This window comes from Littorina saxatilis, linkage group LG11, assembly GCF_037325665.1.
Source record: "Littorina saxatilis isolate snail1 linkage group LG11, US_GU_Lsax_2.0, whole genome shotgun sequence".
Classification (NCBI taxonomy): Eukaryota; Metazoa; Mollusca; class Gastropoda; order Littorinimorpha; family Littorinidae; genus Littorina; species Littorina saxatilis.
The window spans coordinates 15,409,302-15,432,426 of NC_090255.1; the positions used below are offsets into that span (position 1 = coordinate 15,409,302).

The 23,125-nt window shown below is 42.2% G+C and overlaps 2 protein-coding genes across 2 annotated transcripts in view; one reads left to right on the forward strand and one right to left on the reverse strand.

The window, feature by feature from the left end:
* Positions 1 to 11,684, reverse strand: part of LOC138979838 (DDB1- and CUL4-associated factor 13-like) — a 32,307-nt gene extending 20,623 nt beyond the window's left edge. The window contains exon 1 of the mRNA XM_070352588.1: positions 11,544 to 11,684. Coding sequence (XP_070208689.1) covers positions 11,544 to 11,616 — 73 coding nt within the window. The 5' untranslated portion in view covers positions 11,617 to 11,684. The remainder of the gene's footprint in view (positions 1 to 11,543) is intronic.
* Positions 11,685 to 11,935: 251 nt separating this feature from the next.
* The window catches only part of LOC138979831 (serrate RNA effector molecule homolog), a 62,823-nt gene continuing 51,633 nt past the window's right edge, over positions 11,936 to 23,125 (forward strand). The window contains exons 1-6 of the mRNA XM_070352581.1: positions 11,936 to 11,981; positions 16,692 to 16,814; positions 17,109 to 17,129; positions 18,442 to 18,609; positions 19,209 to 19,385; positions 19,770 to 19,943. Coding sequence (XP_070208682.1) covers positions 16,699 to 16,814; positions 17,109 to 17,129; positions 18,442 to 18,609; positions 19,209 to 19,385; positions 19,770 to 19,943 — 656 coding nt within the window. The 5' untranslated portion in view covers positions 11,936 to 11,981; positions 16,692 to 16,698. The remainder of the gene's footprint in view (positions 11,982 to 16,691; positions 16,815 to 17,108; positions 17,130 to 18,441; positions 18,610 to 19,208; positions 19,386 to 19,769; positions 19,944 to 23,125) is intronic.

Here is a 23,125-nt window from a genome sequence, read left to right on the forward strand (position 1 = left end):
AGAAAAATCTAACCCAGGAAAGAAACAAAGTATTCCTGGGTAGTGACATAAGAAAACGTCAAGAAAAAACCTGACTGCGATCTTTAACATCGTCCCCATAAAGCATGCTAAAGAAGGGTGCCGAAACCAGCGGTGAAGCTGCTCTCGAAAGAGATGGTAACCAGATCGGAAGTCACAGCGGACGAAGCCCGGTGTGACCCGAGACCATGAACAAAACGGCTCAAAGCCATAGTGTCCGCAGTTCAGGAAGCTTGTAGGTTATTGAAAGCGAATCAAGAACCCAAAGCCTCAAACAAGACTGGTAAGCATACCGGAAAAACCGTGAAGCCGACCAGTAAAGTCTCCTGAGACAACGTGCTCTCAGGAAAAAACTGGAACAGGAGCCAGCCCTCTGCCGGAAGGAGAAGACTGGCCAAACTGAGAGAGAAGGTAAGCCACAAAGGATGACTCCTCAAACCTAAATTGCCAAAGACAATGCCCCCTCAGAAAATCTGAATGTAACCTCCGAGGCCAACTCAAGAAAACCTTAAGTTTGGACGAAACACCAGAACAAGTCCGATCACTCGAGAAAGACAGAGTCCGACTCAGCGAAAGGCAACAAAGACCAGAAAGATCAGTAGTTGTTTCTAAGAAACCCTGACGTAACTAAGACGTCAAGAAGCGAAACAACCCCTCCGGCTAGCCGGAAGCACAACCGAAGCAGCAGCCCGTGGCTGAAACGACTGTAACACTGTTTGTTTGTTTGTTTATTTGTTGCTTAACGTCCAGCCGACTACGCAGAGCCATATCAGGACGAGGAAGGGGGGGATGAAGGGGGCCACTTGTCAAGCGATTCCTGTTTACAAATGCACTAACCCATTACTTGTGTCCCAGCAGGCTTTAGTAAAACTAAATTAATACCTACTGGAAGATTACCAGTTTCCAGTATGTTAAAATAGGCTTAACCTATCTACTGCTGGACTTACATCAGAACACTAACAGATTAAACTATACATGAATCGCGAGACAAGCGGCAAGAGAAGAGATTTTTGGAAAAAATACAGGTGAATGAGCAAGAAGGCAGAAAAAAGAAAAGAATTCATGAAGAAAAAGAGAGCATGACAGGAAAGAGGAACCAAAAATCTACCTAACAGCAAACTAGAAAGCTCCTGCGGTTCCAAAAACAGGAGGGGCCTTTAATTTCATAACCGCAGTGCCCCACTGCGGGAGACTGTAACACTGACTGAAGCCGGAAGCCAGAATACCCGAAGGCCAGCCCTAGATTCGACCAGAAGAGACCTCATCGGGTGCTCGAGCTGGCGGACCTAGTACACTAAGTACAAAACTCAAGGAATTCCTTCCGTGTACTTGCAGTGCGAGGACAAAAAACCCTCCGACACCAACCGCATGAGGATAGTGAGGAGAGGATTAAAAAACATCCGCTCTTCGTTCACTTACCAAGGCTGAACGAAGAAATAAAGACGTCATCTGCCAACTGATCCACCCTTACAGTGAATAGATCAAAGGGGCCGAAAACAACTGATGATCGTCTCCAAAGAGATGCCAGTCCCCACAAAAAGACGTCCTACTTCCTCTGAAGAGACAAGGATGTGTTCTAGTACTGACACAACCAAGGCTCTAATAAGCTGACCTACCAGCAGAGGAAGCAATTCCTGCGTCACCAAAAATGTAACCACGGGAAAGCAAAGGACGAAAGTAAGCCAAGGCCTAAGTAGCCGTAGCCAGCAAAAGCTGAATCTGTTCCTAAACTTGCCTTCAAACAAGAAGATGAACAGAAAGAATACCACTGCAGGTATGGGAAAGCTTCGCCAAAACTTGCTAAAAGTGGTAAGCCACAGAAGAGGACTCATCGAACCGGAAGCAGGAAACCTCCTCCTTCGCAGAACAGAAGTCCGCATAGCCGAAAAGGCAACCAAACAGGAAGCCGAAACAGCCAATGCACCCTCCTGAAAATAAAGGGAAAACTTTTGCCCAGCCTCAAGAGCCTGGACGGAAAACCCAAAAATGTCTGTTCGCTAGCCACAGACTGATAACAGAACGGACGAGCAAAAGACAAGGCCGAAGTCACAGCCACCAGAGGCGGAAACGATGCACGGGATAACCGGAGACCGGAAACCCGCGTACCAGGACAACAACTTGACCTATATCCTGACTGATGAGAGTCAGGAAAAACCAAGCGAACGTCCGAGAACGACGGCCCTAACGGACAGAAGCCCCGCACCCGAAGTGTGACGGGACGACTGCCCCGGCCGAGGAAACCCCGAACGCCCGAAGGCCAGCCGCTATTCCTCCCTCACAGACAAACGTCGGAAAGAAGAGGAACAATGTATCCGGACGAAGCCGGAAATACAACCAACGAAAACGCACAAAACGGAAACGAGGGCTGTAATGACTGAGGCCGGAGACCAAAAAGCCCAGAGGCCAGTCTTAAGTCGACCCCAGCAACGACCACATAGTGTCGTATGGTGAGGGACCTATGCTTCCTGTAAGGACAGAAGCGCAGCAGCCAAGAACGGATGCCGCTCTAGTTCTGAAACAACCTTTCTCAGGAAAATAACAGGATGTAACCTCCGCCACCGCTTCAAGAAAAGACTTGAGCTTTGACGGAAATCCCGATTGTGTCTCTTCTCTGACCCCAGACTGAACTTCAGAATGGACTAGTGAAGAACACTGACCGAAGTCAATAACACCAGAGGCGGAAGGATGCTCGGAAAAACCGGAAACCTGAGACCTATGACCCCAGAAATCGTCCTGACTCGCCCCTTGACTATGAGGAAAAGGGTAAGTAGAACGACCATCCGACCACCAGACCTGGATGAGCCGACATCACAACACCCTCCGGATGAAGCAACGACTACCCCGGCTGAAAGCACAGAGTGCCGAAAGCCGACTGCTATTGCTCCCTCTCTGACATCCATACTGAAGTGACAGGAAGAGAGCCAGCGTGTCCCGCCAAAGCCGGAAAACGCAGTCGCCGAAACCACAAAATGCGGAAACGAAAACTGCGAAGACTGAGGCCGGAAGCCATAAAGCCCGGAGGCCAGTCTGTGGTCCATCCCATCACCGACGTCGGAGCGTACGCGTGTAGGAGGACCTATTGCAAGACACTGTTGCTTCCTCTTTGACATCCAAACGGAAACGCCAGGAAGAAGAACAGCAAACCCGGCCGAAGCCGGATAGCAGCCGCCGAAACCGCCAACCACGGAAACGAAGACTGCATAGACTGACAGGGATCGCGTTTACCGGTAATTTCCGGTATTTTACCGGTTAAGATTCGCCAATACCGGAAAAAAAAGTGGATGTCGGTCAGACGTACCGATTGTTATTTGGTTTGACCGGTAAAAAAAAAGTAGTAATTACAAAAATCGTTTGTCAGTACGAGGGAGAGAGAGAGAGAGAGAGAGAGAGAGAGAGAGAGAGAGAGAGAGAGAGAGAGAGAGAGAGAGAGAGAGAGAGAGAGATTTGGATGGCTTGTTGTGACAGCGCTACAATGTTGCGATTATGTCTCCATTGATGACACTTGATGTCAAGGTGTCAAACATGACGTCAAAAATCAGACATCATACTTTTCGCGCCATTTCTTTCGGTTCCCGGTCCATCGTAAAATCTTTCAGTTTGTTATAAGGGACGGCGTCTAACTATAGCCGACATAGCATCATACCGGGAAATCACGTACTCACACCAGCTTAGATCTTTGTCTACATACAGTTGATTATTGTGAGGCGAGTCGATTGCGATGAAGAAGCAACGATCTTTACTGTCTTTTCTACCCCCAAGAGGTGAGAAAAGGCCTTTGAATGAAGGAACTGAAAGTGAAAGTACTTCACGGCCTAGTACATCTGCAGAGCCCGAGTCTCAAGCGGCGGCAAAGAAACCAACATCGGCATCTTCCACTGTCAAACGATTTCAGGAAAAATGGTGCAAAGAGTTTCTGTGGTTGCGGACAGAGGGGGAGGGGGAGAACTTTCTCATGTTTTGTGAAGACTGCAAAAAAACACGTCAAAAAAATGGTTACACAAGAGGTTGTCGAAATTTTCAACATTCATCTCTCGAAGACCATTCAAAATCGCTAAGTCATAGAAATGCTGTTGGCTCTGCGCGTGAAAACTTTTTGACAACAAAGACTAGGCGAAAGTGAAACTGTAACAGTAAGTAACTAGTGAGTAAGTCTTCCAGTTGCGTGATTACTATTTGCTTTCCTATTTTATTTCGGAAGTCTCTCTCTCTCTCTCTCTCTCTCTCTCTCTCTCTCTCTCTCTCTCTCTCTCTCTCTCTCTCTCTCTCTCTCTCTCTCTCTCTCTCTCTCTCTCTCTCTCTCACAGCGGCTGCTGATGTGTCACTGTCAAGTTGTGCGACAGTTGCTTTGAGGGGGGGGGGGGGGGGGGGGGGGGGGGGGGGGGAGAAAAAACGTCTGCATATCACTGACATTGATTTAATGTATTGTAAGTCATTGTTTGTCTTTTACTGGTTGCCTTGGCAAGCTTACCGATTTTCGTGAGAGCCTTGTAGCCAGCTCATGACGTCATACCGGTTTGAAAAATACCTAGCGCGATCACTGACTGAGGCCGGAAGCCATAAAGCCCGAAGGCCAGTCCGCGGTCCATCCAGACACACCCGCCAAAGCGTATGTGTGCAGGTGGACCTATACGGTATACCTCCAGTCGAAACCGGAAAACGCAGCCGCCGAAACCGCCGAAAACGGAAACGAAGACTGCATAGACTGAGGCCGGAAGCCCTAAAGCCCGAAGGCCAGTCTGCGGTCCCCCCAGACACCAACGCCAAAGCGTACGTGCGCAGGTGGACCTATACTTCCAGTCGAAACCAGAAAACGCAGCCGCCGAAACCGTCAACAACGGAAACGAAGACTGCATAGACTGAGGCCGGAAGCCATAAAGCCCGGAGGCCAGTCTGCGGTCCATCCAGACACTGCCGCCAAAGCGTACGTGTGTAGGTGGACCTATACTTCCAGTCGAAACCGGAAAAGCAGACGCCGAAACCGCCTACAGCGGAAACGAAGACTGCATAGACTGAGGCCGGAAGCCATAAAGCCCGGAGGCCAGTCTGCGGTCCATCCGGCCACCGCCGCCATAGCGTACGGGTGTCCGTGGACCTATGCTTCCGGTCGAAACCGGAAACGCAGCCGACGAAACTGCCGAAAGCGGAAACGACAACTGCATAGACTGAGGCCGGAAGCCATAAAGCCCAGAGGCCAGTCTGCGGTCCACCATACACCGCCGCTCCCGTGTACGTGTGTAGGTGGACCTATGCTTCCGGCCGAAACCGGAAACGCAACCGCCAAAACCGCCGAAAGCGGAAACGACGACTGCATAGACTGAGGCCGGAAGCCATAAAGCCCGGAGGCCAGTCTATGGTCCCCCCCCCCCCAAGTGGGGGAGGAACCGTTTATCCCGGTCGAAACCGGAAACGGCCGCCGCTGCCAGTCAACAAAGTTTGGTCCTGAAACAGGCGTACTTGTCAACTGGCCGCGAGTCGCCGCTGCTGGTCAACAACCCCAATCCTGAAAGGTGGCGTTGGGCGACCAGCAGAATGCAGGTAGTGAAGCTGCCCAGATGAACTGTTTCCCAGCAGGGAGCGTCCAGTCGCCTCACCAGAGCCGTCGGACCAGTTCGACTTACTTGTGAGTCCACCTGAGGAGGCGGAAACCGCTGAGGCAGGAACCGGAAATCCGGAACCGGAAGGCACGACCAGCAAAGCAAGTGCCTGCACATCCCCCAGAGCAGGCGGAAATGCGGCGCTGCCGAAACAGCAGAGCGCTGCATCTCCTCCACACCAAATCGCGGATCTCGGGAACGAGGGACTGTAACAAAGAGTACACAAGAGCCCCCTGCTCCAAAGCCAACGACAAAGGAGGAGACAACAGTAGCGCTAGAACGCACAGAGCTAGCACTAGGCGGAGAAAAGTAACCGATAACGTGTTGCGGCCTTCGTCGAAACCCCCGGCTAACGACAGAGGACGACTACGGCTAAACATTGCCTATCAAGTCGGCCTATCCTTTCCGTTTATCAGAGTCAGCCATGCTAACTACCGTACTTTCTGGGTGACAAGGCGCTTCGTTATCTAAGACGCACCCCCTTCTTTTTAAAAAAAATTGTAATCCAGTCACCCATTGGACGCAGGGGGCCGATAGGGCGCACCAAAATGACCCAGTTTTTGCCATGAGAGGTGGTTCCCCTGTCATATCTGAGAGAGGAAACACTTCCTGCATCGGGGTCAGTGACCAGTCAGTGACCGACTTTAACTGAATGAAAATATGTGTGCTCTGTGTGTGGGCCAGATCAAAGGCATTGTGATAGCTGGGTGGCCTTGTTAAAAGACACGACCTTCTTCCCAGGGGTCAATGACCCAGTTTTTGCTATGATAGGTGGTTCCCCTGTCATATCTGAGAGAGGAAACACTTCCTGCATCGGGGTCAGTGACCGGTCAGTGACCGAGTTTAACAGAGGGGAAATCTGTGTGTGCGGCCAGATCAAAGGCAGGGCAGTACCTAGTAGCTGAAACATGCATTATCACAAGTTGTTTGACTGGTACTCAAGCGGTCTCTTTGATTTTTTTCGTATTTCATACACGGATTAGACGCTTCGTTATACAAGACGCAGGGGTCGAACTCGAGGAAAAAAGTCGCGCCTTTTGACCCGGAAAGTACGGTAAACCAACAAACGAAACACAAATAAAAAAATTACTGAAAAAACGCACGTCCGAACGGACAGAAAGCTCAGTAACACACAATGTTCAAAGAACAACAAATAACCACGCTTGCAAACTACTAGAGTAAACAAGCACAGGCAAACACACCAACATATCAAAGTCAACACGCTGACTAGAATACAAAATGGCGAAAACGCACAGTAACTGACAATACAAGTCCCAAAGGACAAAAAATCAGTCACAAAACAGCACAAAAGTTCGTAGAAAACAAACAAGAACGAGCTCACCAAATAGGAGCCCGCACGGGAGAAAGACGAGTAACGCGGCCGGCCGGTGAGGAACTCACACAAGGCAACCACGGGAGCGCAAAAATTCAACAACCTCTCTCTTGGGACGCTGAAAGTCGTATGAGTATTACCACGTGTTGGTGTAGGAAGTGACGTAGTATCCACCAATGGGAGGTAACTCTCAGGGTACCTGCTCATTACCATGGCTATTTTAGCCTTTTTTGGTGATGGGGTTGCTTCCCTTTTAAAGTGTTAGACGGGTAAGCGTTTTCAGTACCTAGCATCTCAGACTGTGTCAAATGCTATATGTGATTGGGAGTAAGAATATGTAATGTAATACATATTTATACAAACGTAAGACAATTACAAAAGATCAATCAATCAATCAATATGAGGCTTATATCGCGCGTATTCCGTGGGTACAGTTCTAAGCGCAGGGATTTTTTTAAATTAAAAAAAAAAATTTTATGCAATTTATATCGCGCACATATTCAAGGCGCAGGGATTTATTTATGCCGTGTGAGATGGAATTTTTTTTACACAATACATCACGCATTCACATCGGCCAGCAGATCGCAGCCATTTCGGCGCATATCCTACTTTTCACAGCCTATTATTCCAAGTCACACGGGTATTTTGGTGGACATTTTTATCTATGCCTATACAATTTTGCCAGGAAAGACCCTTTTGTCAATCGTGGGATCTTTAACGTGCACACCCCAATGTAGTGTACACGAAGGGACCTCGGTTTTTCGTCTCATCCGAAAGACTAGCACTTGAACCCACCACCTAGGTTAGGAAAGGGGGGAGAAAATTGCCAACGCCCTGACCCAGGGTCGAACTTGCAACCTCTCGCTTCCGAGCGCAAGTGCGTTACCACTCGGCCACCCAGTCCACAAGGTAAGCATGACAGTAAAAAAAAAATAACTAAAAAGGCAGAAAAACTATTCACAGGACTATACACGTTGTAGGCTATACATACATTCTTGCGTTATGAAACACTGATGCTTTATGGACAGATATGATCAATATGAAAATAATCAGAACGAAGTCTTCCATCACTGTGACTTTTCGTAATTTGACATTAAATGTAATGGGGTGTTTTTTGAAAGTATTGAGACTTGTTGGGACTCGAACTGATTCCGGGAGAGAATTCCACAAAACGCTGCCAGAATAAGCTAAACTTGATTTAAAGAGATCTATCCGCGGAATGGGGACGTTGACTTTTCGACTTGGTTTGGCTTTAAATTTTGTAATGAAAGCACGTGGTGCATGGCCGGAAAGGATTTTGTGAAGGAGCACGCCTTTATTTGATTTAAATCTTTCTTTTAACCCCTTGACTGCCTTAGGACGGGTATACCCGTCCTGCACTTGTGCATTATTTCCATGATTAGATACTAAAAACAGATTCTTGGTTGAATTTCTTTTAAAAATAACATAGGTTTTACTTTTCTACCTACTGCCAGTTTGGAGCTAGAATTTTTTGTGAATTATTACACCCTGAACTCCAATATTCCCTGGCAGTCAGGAAGTTTTGATTGGCAGCGAAAGGGTTAAGGGCAAAATCTTAAGTTTTTTATAATCGTCGAAAACAAGACTGGATTGTTTTAATAGAACTGATTTTAGTGCTCGTCTGTGTAGACTATACAGTGGTTTTGCACTGGCTGAGTCCCAGATGGTCAAACAATAATCCGTGATGGTTTGTATGTATGAATAATAAAATAATAACCTTGAGTGTGGATCAAGAAAGTGTTTTTATTCTGTTCAACAAATATATTTTCCTCGACATGGTTTTACACAACGATCTAACATGACGGGTCCAAGATAAATTATTATCGATATTTACTCCCAAAACTTTGTGATCTCCTACTTCCGCTATTTCACGTTTGGAATTGCCGACAAAGCCTTCCAGTGGTTCGTGTCATATCTCTCTGAACGCTTTCAAAGAGTACAAATAGGTCAAAAAGAATCATCCCCTGTTCCCCTGAAGCACGGAGTACCCCAGGGCTCTGTTCTAGGCCCGGTTCTGTTTACACTATACACACAGGACCTATCTGACGTCATCTCGAGGCATGGCTGCGAACACCACAAGTATGCCGACGACACCCAAATAGAGGATTCTGCTCCCCCCAGTGATTTTCCAAAAGTGGTTAAAAACACTGAGCGCTGCATTGAGTCAGTTAAAGACTGGATGATAGACAATAAACTCAAGCTGAATGACTCAAAAACTGAGGTGATGCTGTCAGGCTCAAGGCATGCTTTAAATCAGATTGACTGTACTTCCCTGACAATAGGCGACACTCAGATTGTCTCCCAAACCGCTGTTAAGGACCTAGGCGTGTACCTGGACTCTGCTCTGACAATGCAAAAACACATTAGTTTTGTTTGTAAATGTGCCTTTTTTGAGTTGCGCAAGATTTCCTCTGTCAGATCATTCCTGACACTCCAAGCCAATGTTCAACTTGTCTCCTCTCTGATCCCGAGTCGACTTGACTACTGCAACTCATTGCTTGCCGGCCTCCCCACTGAAGAACTTGATCGCTTACAGAGAGTCCAGAACAGTGCTGCAAGGCTCATTCTGCAGAAGTCTAAGAAAGACCATGTCACTCCCCTACTTACCACCCTTCACTGGCTTCCTATGAAGTATAGAATCGAGTACAAGCTGGCTCTGTTAGGGTACCGCTGTTTTGAGAAATCACTTCCCCCCTATTTGTCCCATTCCCTCAGTATCTACGAGCCATCCCGTTCTCTCAGATCCTCCTCTGAAAAACTCCTTCGCATCCCCAAAACCAGGACCAAGACCTTTGGTGAAAGAACCTTTAGGTACCAGATTCCGACCGTCTGGAACTCGCTTCCAAGTTCTATCCGTGACTCCAGCAGCCTTTCCTCCTTCAAAACACAACTCAAAACATACCTGTTTCGTAAAGCCTTTGCTTAGCCTGAGTAGACTCTCCACATCTCTATTCTGTTTTGGAACTCTCTACCCTGCATGTGCTTTATGGTCTATTTGTCAATGGTATCTTTGTGTGTGCGCGTGCGTGCGTGTGTGTGTGTGTGTGTGTGTGTGTACTTTTAACATTGTACGCTAAGTTTTGCTTAGTGCTTGGGATCTTGGTGTTATGTCTCAGTTAAATGTATGCTTTGTATGCTTGTTGATTTGTGCTAGTTTATTCTATAATGAATTTGTAAAGCGCCTGGAGCCAATTGATGGGACTCGCGCTATAGAAAAGTTATTTATTATTATTATTATTGCCAATTAAAAAGGAATGAGGATTATTCTTGACAAAGTCTAGACAATAAGGCACGATCAAAAGATCGTTACACTAGGCCATCTCAAAGTTAGGATAGTCAATAGTACTGGTCAAAAGATCAGATATAGGCCTCGCGGCCTTAGACATCATTATATTCTGCAAATTTATCTTATCTTATCTTACCTTGATGTTTTGAGAGAGAGAGAGAGAGAGAGAGAGAGAGAGAGAGAGAGAGAGAGAGAGAGAGAGAGAGAGAGAGAGAGAGAGAGAGAGAGAGAGAGAGAGAGAGAGAGAGAGAGAGAGTCTGTCTGGAGTCTGGATGGTTTATTGATTAGGCCTTGGGCCCATTTCAATTCGGGGTGTACAAAGTTTCAAAATTACATGCTTCATGAATAATAATCATAATAATATTAATCATAATAAAAATCATCATCATCGTAATGACAGTCGACATGACGACAGTGGAAACAGGCATTTACAACAGCAAAACGTTTGAAAAAGGACAGTAATGCATCAACACAAAATCCATTCTCTGTCACACTTCACCCATGTCTCTCTGTCATCCTTCCGTCCATCCATCCATCCATTCCATCCATCTCATGTCCCTCTGTCATCCATCCATCTAATCATCCGTCTGTCTGTCCAACCATTCATCCGTCATCCATCTATTCATCCCTCCATCTATCCCTTCACATGCCCTTCCAAACGCAAATCTGCAAACAGTTATATGCCTAATCATTGCATCTCAGATACATAGCATCACATTAACGTTTTCAAAAAACAAAACATTATTACTATTTTTTTTAGCAATCGACAAAAACAACAAAAATAGCTTAGAGAGAGAGAGAGAGAGAGAGAGAGAGAGAGAGAGAGAGAGAGAGAGAGAGAGAGAGAGAGAGAGAGAGAGAGAGAGAGAGAGAGAGAGAGAGAGAGAGACAATGACAATGACAATGACAATTCTTTATTTTACGAGGGTAACAGAATAAGCATTGGTATACTTTTTTGCATCTGGCCCTCGCCCTAAAGAGGGACTAAATCTACTATAAAAACTACTACTACTACTGCTACGAGAGAGAGAGAGAGAGAGAGAGAGAGAGAGAGAGAGAGAGAGAGAGAGAGAGAGAGAGAGAGAGAGAGAGAGAGAGAGACTCAGACCACAAGCGGAAGGTATCGTTCACTGGACCACTACTTTCATACTTGTAGTCTTTCTATAGTAGTGGTCCAGTGAACGATACCTTCCGCCTGTGCTCAGACTCAAGACAGACTGGCGTGCGAACCCGTAAAACTAAAACTCACACTTATTTTTCACAAGAATTGGAATTATTTCGTATTATGTACCTTTGTGAATATCATTCTTCGTTTCTCTTAAGTAATCGTCTGGATTTCGACACAACACTTTTATCTTCGGCATTTTGTCGTTGTTGTTTTTGAAGCATGCGTGTACTCTTTCCGAAACATGTGTTCGCTATTTGTTGTCCTGAAAGTAGCCTCCCCTGATTATAACGTAAGACACAAAACTACTATAATATTGAGGCTACCGTATAAAACACAGTTTAATCTCGCTTCTAACGCAGTTTTTCACACTCATGCCCGCTGAACTGAAAATCGTGAAAATAGCACGTAATGTAAGTCGTTATTTGATTTTAGCAATTCGGCAGTCTATCTTGTGTCGAATTACAAACTATGGTATTTAAAGCACATTCTGGTACATTCTGGTGTAAAGATTATTTTAAACGGAAGTTCGCCATTTTCAGCTTCCGCTTTCCGTACAGATAGGTAAATTTCTAATATATTTTCATGAAGCAGAGCTGATCAAACAAAACCTCTTTTAAACCTGCGTCGAGTTTTCTCGCATACTGTTTTATCTAAAACCGCTTCCGGTTTTGTAACATATAATGTTAGCGCGTCAGGGAGCATCACATCGTACGAATCACTTTAGTTTATCCGACCGGCTTGACCCAGAAAATCCAAACCCAGCTCAGTTCCTCTTACGTTTTCTTTTGTCCTGTTGGTTATATATAACGGGATATCACCGCCAGCAGTTTGAGCTAATAATAATATGTTGTGGTTTCGTATGATCTATCAATAAAATAACCGATCGCGCTTTAGTTTGACTGATTTAGTGGTATTTACTATTCGCGCCTTTACTATTACTAGTAATATATGGCCTTAAGTCTGAAATGGTGTCCACAGCTGAAATAGCTGTGCAACCTTGGCTCTAACCTGATTTGTACATCAAAGAAAAATAAAATCCTTGTAAAGATTAATGAGACTTGTAAAAAAAAGTATGAAGTACACACCTAGAGAAACATTGTGTGCTCAGTTGTTGTTTTTAATGAAAATGTCGCCATTATCTGAAGTCAGCAGCACTACATTTTGGCCATTTTTTGTGACATGACCTTACAGCATATTGAAACATGGTCTACTCTGTCATATTTATGGGACAGAATGTCATGAATGACTTTTCACTGAGCCAGTAAAACTCAAATGTACCTTTGACAAAGCAAAGTTTTTGAATTTTGTCAGTGAGCCTGCAGAAAATGGGGAGACAAAATTTCACAGAAAGTTCATAACTATTTCCGTAAGACTTCATTTTTGTTCACTGATCAGCTCTAAATAATAATTAAAGATTGAAACCTGATATATTTTTGTAAAAAAGTATTTTACAGTATGTTTTGCAGAGGTATAAAACATAAAAAGGGTTGTTTGACTTGTTTTTGCATGTTCAAAAGTAGTTTGAAGTTTACGTGCAGATTTTCTTGTGAAAAAAGAGTTATGAACTTTCCAACCTTTTGCCTTATAAAAAGAGTAAATTGACTGGTTGGGGAACACCTAGCTTTGTAATGCATTTGGATCCACTAGCAGCAGTCACACTGAAAGTTTGCATCAAGTTCATTCATTGGTGTTTGAGTAATTGAGAAATAAAAAATTCTTGTGAGAAAGTTATGAACTTTCCTACTATCTCCACTGAGAGTGTTTTTTGTCCTTAAATGCTAGCCATGAAAGTTAAGGTTGTAGTGGAACAGCAATTTTGCATATAAAAGTACATTAGATTTAGATACTAAGCAATTTTTGTCACTAAAGTCAAGCAGTATGCTTTAGTTAGCCATTTTCTCTGTGTCTTGCGCACTATTTTTATGTGAGAGTTACTAACTCATGTCAAAACCCAAAATATATGTAAAATGACTATTTTCAGTTTCCAAATTACACTGTACCATGATTTTCATCACAAAAAGAATCTACTGGCTGCTGACTGTTTCTTTCTGAAGTACTTAGCCGTTTTGTCATGAAGTTCATAACTTCACATAACTCAAGCTCATTTTTCAAGGGCGTGTTTAAAATAATGCCTTGTTAATAGCAAAAGAGTACATTTGACTTTATCTGGACATTTTGTAAGAAGTTTTCTGAATATCAACCCTCAAAATTACATTTTGATAATTCCAGCATGAATCTGGGTTGACTGCACGGTGTACATAACTTCACATCAACTGACCCTCAGCCCCACGGTGTGAAGTTATGAACACATGCCATGAGTATGATTTATACACAATAATTAATTTACTACACTAAATCACTACCTCAAATGATGTGCTGCTCTTCTCCAGAGTAGGCTGTTACAGTTTGATGTCATTTTTATTTTAATTTACCAGCAGATTTTAGTACGTAGCTTTTCAGTTAAATAAATGATGTGAAGTTATGAACACACAGTCAGCTGACATAAACACTAACTAAATAATGATTTCGGTAACAGTTTTCATGACTGAGTTTGGTTAAGTAAATCATTAAGTAACAAAACCTTGTTTAGAATTATTTGCAAGAGACTTTAGTTAGTTATTTTAGTATAAATGTGTGATTGATGTGAAGTTATGAACTTTCACAAGTTTCAAACAATTTGTTTTATTTTGGCAATTAAAATCTGATTTTGTAATATAAGTGCAGCTTTAGCCTATACTATAACTCTGTGTTCTCAGTTTGTCATTGTTTTGCAAATATATTATACAGTAACTGTACTAGAGACCAACATAACAAAAATTCTTGTGAAGTTATGCGCACGCTCACATTTTATGATTTTTGTTATCGTTTGTTTTCACAAATGTTTTACTTTTATTACTTAGTTGTATGTTGATTACAAAGAGTAGCTGGAGAGAAAATAAGATGACATATGCACTTTCTTACTTTGGTTTGAATTAGCCATAGTTTGTGATGTCACGGTGTGAAGTTATGAACTCCTAGGACATTCTAAAAAAACTTTCAGTTTCTGCCAACTCTCTGAGTCAGACAAACATTTTGGTGTATTGAAATCCTTTTGATGGTACTTTTCAAGCACATTTTGCACAAAAACAGCAAAATTGTAGATTTAATGATAACTTATGCCAATATTTGCTGTGAAAAAATTGTGACAATATTAATTTCTATAAATAATACAGATAACCAAAAAATCTTCTCCACACTTCATCTTCAAAAATTACCTTCATGTTCCAGCTCACCTTTTTCAGATTAAAAAACAAAACAAATTGTTTCCTGCCTGTATAAATTAAATTTATTATACCAATAAAAGTAAATTATGTGAAGTTATGAACTTCCCATTAATGGAGTTCACATCTGCATCATGCGTGGCCAAAACAAGTTTAACTTGCTTGAAATGCAAAGTAATTTGCTGTAGCAATTTGCTCAGATGTCTAAAACAGACCCAATACATGTAGCAACAATGATTTAACAAGTCTAAATTTTGTGACGGTGTGAAGTTATGAACTCCTGCAAACTTTTAAACCTGAATCTGTGAAGTGATCAAACATGAGTTTTCTTAAATCATAGCTGTTCCTTGCGTATTTATGCTCTAAAATACATCTCTATTTTCAAAACAAAGAAAATGTTCATTTTTAAAATTGATTTTGTATGTCACAAAAATGGACACCTATTCTGACTTTGGGCCATATATATACTCTATAGTATAGCATAATACTAATACTGTGAATAGTAATAATGCTGAACCCCATTAAATGCTGAATTTTAATTTAATGGACAATGGATTCTGCAAGTAACAAACTTTTGCTTTGTTTTTTAAATAAAATGTATTCAATTAATTGATTTCACCAAGTTTTGCACTTTGTCTTTGTTGTGACACTGACAGGGCAGACAGATTTTTGATCAGTCATCAACACATACTTTTGGTGGTGATTGTCAATCTCATGAGTCTATCTGCTTCTCTTTTCTTTCAATTTTGTGTGTGTGCAGTGTAAGTTTTGTTCTTTTTGTGTGTGTGTCACTCCGATTTTTAAGTTACCATATTTTCGGGACTAATTTCACTAAAACTATAAGAATAAGCCTCTATGTTGTAAAACTAAAAGGTGCAACCCCTACTTTTAACTAATTTAATTTGATGGTTAAAGTTAAACTTAACTTTAAAAATAGGTGTTCCGGTGTATTGATAATATGATATATTGCCTCACCCTATTTGAGTATTTGGTAAACATCCCACTGTCCAGAAACACTGGCACGTATATTTCCTCATTGTCAATGTCCGATATCACCTAGTGACCTACACACACACGCAAACCTCCCACTGCAGGGGTGGGAGTTTTTCCGTCTCACTCTCAGACGGATTTCCGTCCCAGGAAGAATTTTGGTAACTTTTTTTTGTATTCCTTTTTTTTAACACGTGAATCAGTGATTGATTTGCCAGGTCAGCAACCTTTCAGAGAGAGAGAGAGGGTTCTGAAAAGGTGCCAAGGTCACAGTACAAGTAGCATCAGGGATGTCATGTCATACTGGGGAACTTGGCATCTTGTTGACCCCCCTAGCAAGAGTGATGCAACCTTCAAGTATAGATGTTTTTGATTTTGTGCATCTCCCCCCCCCCCCCCCCCCCCCCCGTAAAAAAAAGGCTGTTTTCAATTTTAAAGGCAGGAGAGATAGCACCTCTTGACCTCTTGAAATGCAAAAATTCATTTTCAGCTGGGTGGTTACAAATACCTTCAAGTTTACAAGATTGTTCATATTATGTGTCTCCAAAAAGCTTGTTTGTTCTTAGATTTAGAGTCAGGAGAAGCCACCTAAAGCCTCCCTGAAATGCTAAAATTCATTTTCGGCTGGGTGGTTACAAATACCTTCAAGTGTACAAGATTGTTCATATAATGCATCTCTAAAAAGCTTGTTTGTTCTTAGATTTAGAGTCAGGAGAGGCCACCTAAAATGCTAAAATTTGTTTTTGGCTGGGGGGCACTGCCCCCTAGACCCCCCAGCAAGGGCGCTGCCCCTGGACCCCGGTCTTACAATATGTTCAGTCCTGGCAACATTTTGGGCTCCCACCCATGCCACTGCACAGAAACAGTCTTGCACGTGTATCACGCACTTAGTTAAAAACACACATGTATACATACTTCCTTTTACAGACTGAGACAGTCACGAAGCATGGCAGACAGTAATGACTGTAATGTATCTCATTATCAGTGCTATGTTGACTTTTGGCATTTCTTCCTTTTACAGACTGAGCATGGCAGACAGTGATGATGACTACGACAGAAGAAAAGGGCGGGACAAGTTCAGACGAGAACGCAATGACTATGACAGAAGAGAAGAGCGCGGCCACAGAGACTCTTGGGAAGATCGGTGAGATGTTGCCCGAAGACCGACTTGCTGTGATTATCTGTCGAGCGCTAAATATCATTCTTTGGTTTGATGCTCGTTTGAAGCACTAAGGTTCAGCAGATTTTTAATACTTCCTTACATGTCTTTTAGAATAGATTCATTCGGTCTAAAGACCTTGTCCAACTCGTTTTTGTCCAAAGGTAATTATGCAGTATGAATAACTTCAAACTAACCTAATCCTTCTCAGCTGATAATATGTATGTTGGTGTGCATGACTTTGACACTGATATTGATCCTCTGTTCTGTGGGTTTCAGAAGGGGTATGAGAGGCAACTAGTGAGTATTTTTGAGTTTGCTTTGAGCCACAAAGAATGTGTAGTCTGGATTGGTCCAAAGTGCCAGTGCCAAGCAAAAAAGAAGAACAGAAAAAAGTGCTTGCTGTGATGTGGAAGACTTCCAAGTTTTAAAGATTAATATATTTAAACTGTACACTACCAAAATATGTTGCTGTGCGAATGTGCTTCTGTCAGTGTCAATTGTCATAAATCTACTTATTGTGATCCCTTTAATAATTTTGTGTCGCTGCACAAGTGATGTTTACAACCAGAGAGGCATTACTGTGCATGGTGTTACAGGGGACAGATGTTCTGAAATGAGTTTGATGACTATTGACTTTAAAATTAAAGGAAAAAGAAATTCATGTCCTCCATTATCTGGAAGTGCAAATGACCTTGGCCTTGGGGGTCGCACTGGCTTTTAAAAAATCCTGTGCAAGAGTCATGCAATGATGGAGATAAAATGCATCACAGAGCAATATGTTCATACTGGCTCTTGCATGTTCAAACAGCCTTTTGTGAAAGAGTTGTTTTCATTGACAGAGATGCAATAATCACAGAACAGCAGCTGAGTACTCAAAATGTCTGATAGCCAAGGTCATGTTTTTTTCATGCAGGATAAGCAGTGGAGGAAAAGAGGCGCATTGTTTTTGCGTATATTCATACATGTAACATTAAAAAAAGGCGTCTGCAAGTTTTGGAATGCGGCACATACGCAAAAAATCTTACGTCAACACCCTGCCTGATTTGATGCATAGTCCTTCTTCTTCTTCTTCTTCTTCGTTCATGGGCTTAGACTCCCACGTTCACTCATGATTTTAGCACGAGTGGAATTTTACGTGTATGACCGTTTTTACCCCGCCATTCAGGCAGCATACGCCGATTTCGGGGGAGATGCATAGTCCAACATTGAGTAGCAGAGTACATTGTATGTGTAATTTGTTAAGATCTGTAAGCAGGACCACTGTGCCTTCTCTGTGTTATTGTTACATATCCATTCTAGCATGACTGGAAGGAGTTTTAACTTTTATGGAGTTTTCACATTTTTGTTGTTATTCTGAATTTGAGTTCTGACTTCCCTTGTTGTCTGGTTTCATATTTTGTTCAATTTCAAGTTGATTATTTGCAGAAAGTGTTTGATGCTTATTGTCTTCCCCATAAAACATTCATTGCCTCTCACACCCCACTTTTTGTTTTGAATCCCCATCCACCCACCAACCTTTAGTTTATCTCCTCTAACCCTCCATCCACCCAACAGTGCTTGGATTGCATAATGCCTGTTAGCCATTTCATCCCTTCTTTCTCCTCCTTAGTAATCGGCAAAGTGTTCGCTCTCGGGAAATTTGGAACAACAGCCGCAACAACAGAGATCGCCGCGATATGTATGGAGGCCGGGATCAGTACGAGAACCGCCGCCGCGAGAGATTCAGTCCTCCACGGCAAGATATGGGTCACCAGGTCAAACGAATGCGGAGAGACTGGTGAGTGAGGAATAAATATCTGGTGAGGAGCAAAGCTGTACAAACTACAATGTATTGAACTGTGCAAAATTCTGTGGGTTCTCTTGTAGAAGTTGTCTTTATTTCACCTTGTACAAGGGTAACTGTCTGATGACAGGAAAACCTTGAAAGAGAAAAAACATGCCTGTGTGAGCATGCATACTCAAACTACTCATCACAGTCACACACACACAAATCACTCTTTCTCTCTGTTCTCTCTCTTGCTCTCACACTTATCAGGTTACAGTAAAGTAGATAGATAGATGGAGGCTCCAGGAATCATGGAAAAGTCAAGGTATAGATCTCAAAGACTGAAATGTGTGCAGCATGTCTTCAGTAGAAATGTTACTTGTTAGTCTGGATAGCAGACATGCTCCGCTTTTGCTGATCTGAGATACACATTCTGGAAACTGCCAATACATGGACTGCAGATCATATAGATAACCTAGTTTCAGATTTTAATAAATTATCGTAGAAACAATAGAATGCTGTGGACAGCAGATCTTTGTTATTCATTTCAAGAAGACTGAATTTGTCAATCTGAGCTACACTTTAACAAGTTTGATTTTTTGTTAATGAAGGGACGATGCGTATCCACACTACGACATGCCCTACAGTGGCCGAGGAGGCGGGCCAGGTCAGATGATGGGTGGGGCTGGAGAGCACGGTCGTCACCCCTGGGGTCACGGTGCCACCCCTGACATGGGCAACCTTCCGCCTCACCGAGACTTCACTGTCACTGTAGGCGGGCCCAATAGGTAAGACTATTTTACCCCTATGTTAAAGCATAAGACCGTCTATTTAAGACTCCTGCCTTTCAGAACCTTGTTTTCTCCGATTTTTTAGAATCTTACAGCCCAAATTTGCTAGCGTGAATCTGGATGATAAAAAAAAATCATTGTATGTATATTCTGATCACCCTACCCACAAAACAGAGACAACAGAGAAACCTGAACTTGGGTCTGAAAATTTTAAGTGTACTCCATAGATTACTAGTATCTCTGGGCATTAACTTCCCAGTAGTCAGTCAGACAAGTGAAAATTCCAGTGCTAACTAATCCACTAACCTGGCCAAACAGTCAAAGACAGGCATAAGTTTGAGATTTGTACAAAAGCACAAAGACAGGACATTGCGTTGGCAGAAATGACCCTGACTACCCAACGCAGCCGCCCATGCTGACGTTCAAGCAGTTCCTGACCCAGCAAGACGACACCATTGGGGAGGAGGACGCCATCAAGAAGTACAACGAGTACAAACAGGACTTCAAGCGCCAGCAGATCTCAGAGTTCTTCCTGGCACACAAGGAGGAGGAATGGTGAGAGACGCGGGGGTGTGGTGCCTTGCTGCTGGGGGGAGGGAGAGAATGGCGTGGGAAGGAATAACAGGCAAACTACACTGGTACATGTGATGGGACACCCTTCCCACGAAAAGTCACCCCTTTATCTGTTGTCTTTACACAAAATATACCTGTCATGACATGCCACCTGCTATGTGGGGACTTTTAATTGGTACCAAGGGTGTCCTTTTGTCACAGGTACCTCTGTCGTGCTTGGAGGCTGGGGAAGGGAACATGCAATGGATCTCATGATGCATTTGTAGTTCATTAACCAACAAACTTAGATTGTAGGAGTGGATATTTTATTTCTGTGCCAGAGGAATCAAAAGTTGCAGTGGATGAAAGTTTAGGAAAAGGCATGGTGCATTTGTTTTATATAAATTTAAATTTGGTAAATTACTGTTTTATGGAGATGCTTTGGTAACTTTCTTTTTTTTTTTAATGAGGAACAGTCATGTACCTGTCTTATTATTGATTTTTGTTTGTTTCTTCACATTTTATTTATTTTATTATCATTATTTATTTTATTTTTTTTACAAATTGCATCTCCTTCAAACTAGGAATTGTTGTAGGAAGTTTGTATGCTTAACAATGAATTTCTTCCTTCAGAGCTGGTGCTTCTGATGCCAAATATCATCGAATATATCACTTGGACGATATTCCTCTATGTTTTATTTGGTTGTGAACGCGGCCTCTCTGTGTGTGGTACTCTGAGAGGGTGCTCCTAAATTGCCAGCGTTCACTCAACGAGGGATTTAGATGTAGGGGCCTGCGCACAAAGCAGTGATAGATTTGCAAAGTCCTAGGTTTCTGTTAGGGCTGTATATGTGTGAAGAGTGATCGTGACAGCTCAAAAAGCCATGGACAGTGCTCGTCGCTCCAAGTGGTAGGTATCAGAGCTACGGTCACTTCGGATTCGGGTTCAAGTTTTTGTAAATATGTGTGTTTGATTTTCCTGCTTGTCTTTTTAATTCACTTTCTTGTGTGTATTGTTCTGAATCAGTACCATTTGTTTTAGTTCTATTATTTCTTTGAGTGGAGTTGTTCAATCAAGTATGAATGGCTTTCAAGCAGAAATTTGCAGAGCTTTTCATTTGATTTGGTTCTGTCAATCTGTGTGTGTGTATTTGCTCAGTAAGATTTATTTGTTTGTTTGTTTGTTTGTTTTCATTGTTCTGTGCTTGTCATGTTTGTGAAGAAGAAAGACCATATGATTTATTTTAGGGTATATGAAAATGTGTTATAATCAAGGGATGTAATTTGTAAAGAAACTGTTTCCAAAGCATCAGTGAAATTGTGACCACAAAAAAAGTGACCAAGTTTTCACTGTTGTGGAAAGAGTGTGACTGTGTGGCGTTTGTTAAAATAAAACTTTCTTGTCACTCTTGGTTCCCTGTAATCACCACTACTCCCATCCTCACCACTCCGTTAGGGACAGTCCAGCAATGCAACATTCCATGTACATATATTTGATGGTGCACTTGCAAGGTATTCTGTTTTCAGTTTTTCAGCTGTCAATGTCATCAGATTCAGACCTTAATTCTTGTCCCTTTACTTCTGTGGCTAGGGCAGGCAGCATCCTTTTCAAACTATGATTCTAATTTATATTTAGATATTTGCATACTGTCTTTCTGTGTTCAAGCTTCTTTTTTGGACAGTATGTATTTGTGTTGTTGAATGGGATACAATTGTATCACAAGTTTCTTGTTCAGTCAGTTCTGTGTATTTTCCCCTTCCTGGAATGTATATGGCCAAGAATCTGTCAAGGAGTCCAAAAAGTGTTACATTTTTTAGACTTTTTTAAACCTCCTTAAATTTACATGAATAAACATCTCGGTATTCCTGTCCTTCAATTGCAGCATTTTATTTTCCAGTCAAGTGTTCGGTTTATCAAATATTTGCAGATAAAGCACAAATGACTGTATGTTACATTTACACCATAACATAATTTCAAGGTGCTGTCATTTTCTTAGGTTCAGCTTTAGGCAACTGTTTCACTATCCAATGGCTTGATGGCTGAATGTAGAGTTGATCTGTACTAAAGCAACACTTGAAAAAAGTTTCTCCTGTCTCAATATAAGCAAAATCATTTATCCGTTAGTTACTTTACACCAAAGCCCAGAATCAAAGTTACAATTCAACATTTACCTATTTACACTGTTTTTAAAACAATGAAATTCTCTATGGAAGTGCAGAAAAGGTTCCAGTAAATTTTCATGTCATTTGTTTTGCAAACCTTAACCTCAATCATCAGGTTATTACTTAATTTGAAAAAAGTACGGTCACCGGTGTAGAAATTATTATCAAATCACCCTCTTTAAATATTTTTACACTATTTTGGTCTGAAGGTTTTTGAGTTACAAACAAGAAATCATAACAAATCCTTTTCACGATAGAATAGTCAGGTTGGTACTCCACTACGGTACCAAATGTTAATTTTACCTATGATCTGTACGTTACTTTACACCAAACAGCAAGTACAAGGTACTGAATTTACATTTAATGGGCTATGCTCACATCAGTTAAACAGTATTTCTAACTTGTTTGTTCTAAGCTACCTGTCTCAAGTCAAAATAAAGGGTTAAATTAATGGTTGTGCCTTTTTGGTTGTGTGTACATCTTTACACAAAAGGATGGTGTAAAGTAACATACAGAAGGCTCCGAAGATCTGCAGGTCCATTTGAAGGGTAATTTATCTTTTATTTAGCTCATAAACCCTCAACAGACTGTTGTGTGCTGTTTTTAGCATTATTATGTGCTGCATATGGTCTCAGTAAAAAAACAAGGTGATGTATGTTACATTTACACCAAAATGTCCCAACAGTGGTCCTTCTGAGGTAAATTTGGTCATTCAGTGTGCTTGTTTTCATGTTGAAACAAAGGTTTGGTCTTGCTGGTTGTTCTTAAGCACTGATAAGTTATCTTCTGTCTCTAAAACAAATTCATTGTCATTTTCAAGTATTCTCAGTATGTACGTTACATTTACACCCTTGTCAGATGGCCTCACTTAAGTCTCTCTACAAGCCAACAGGTGCAAGCACTAGGAATCCTGTGACCATAGTTTAACTACCAGGTGTCTGAGGTATAAGAAAACACACACTTTTGTGTATTATGGCATTATTTAAAGACTGTGACAAAACTTGTTTGGGCAAGTAGATACA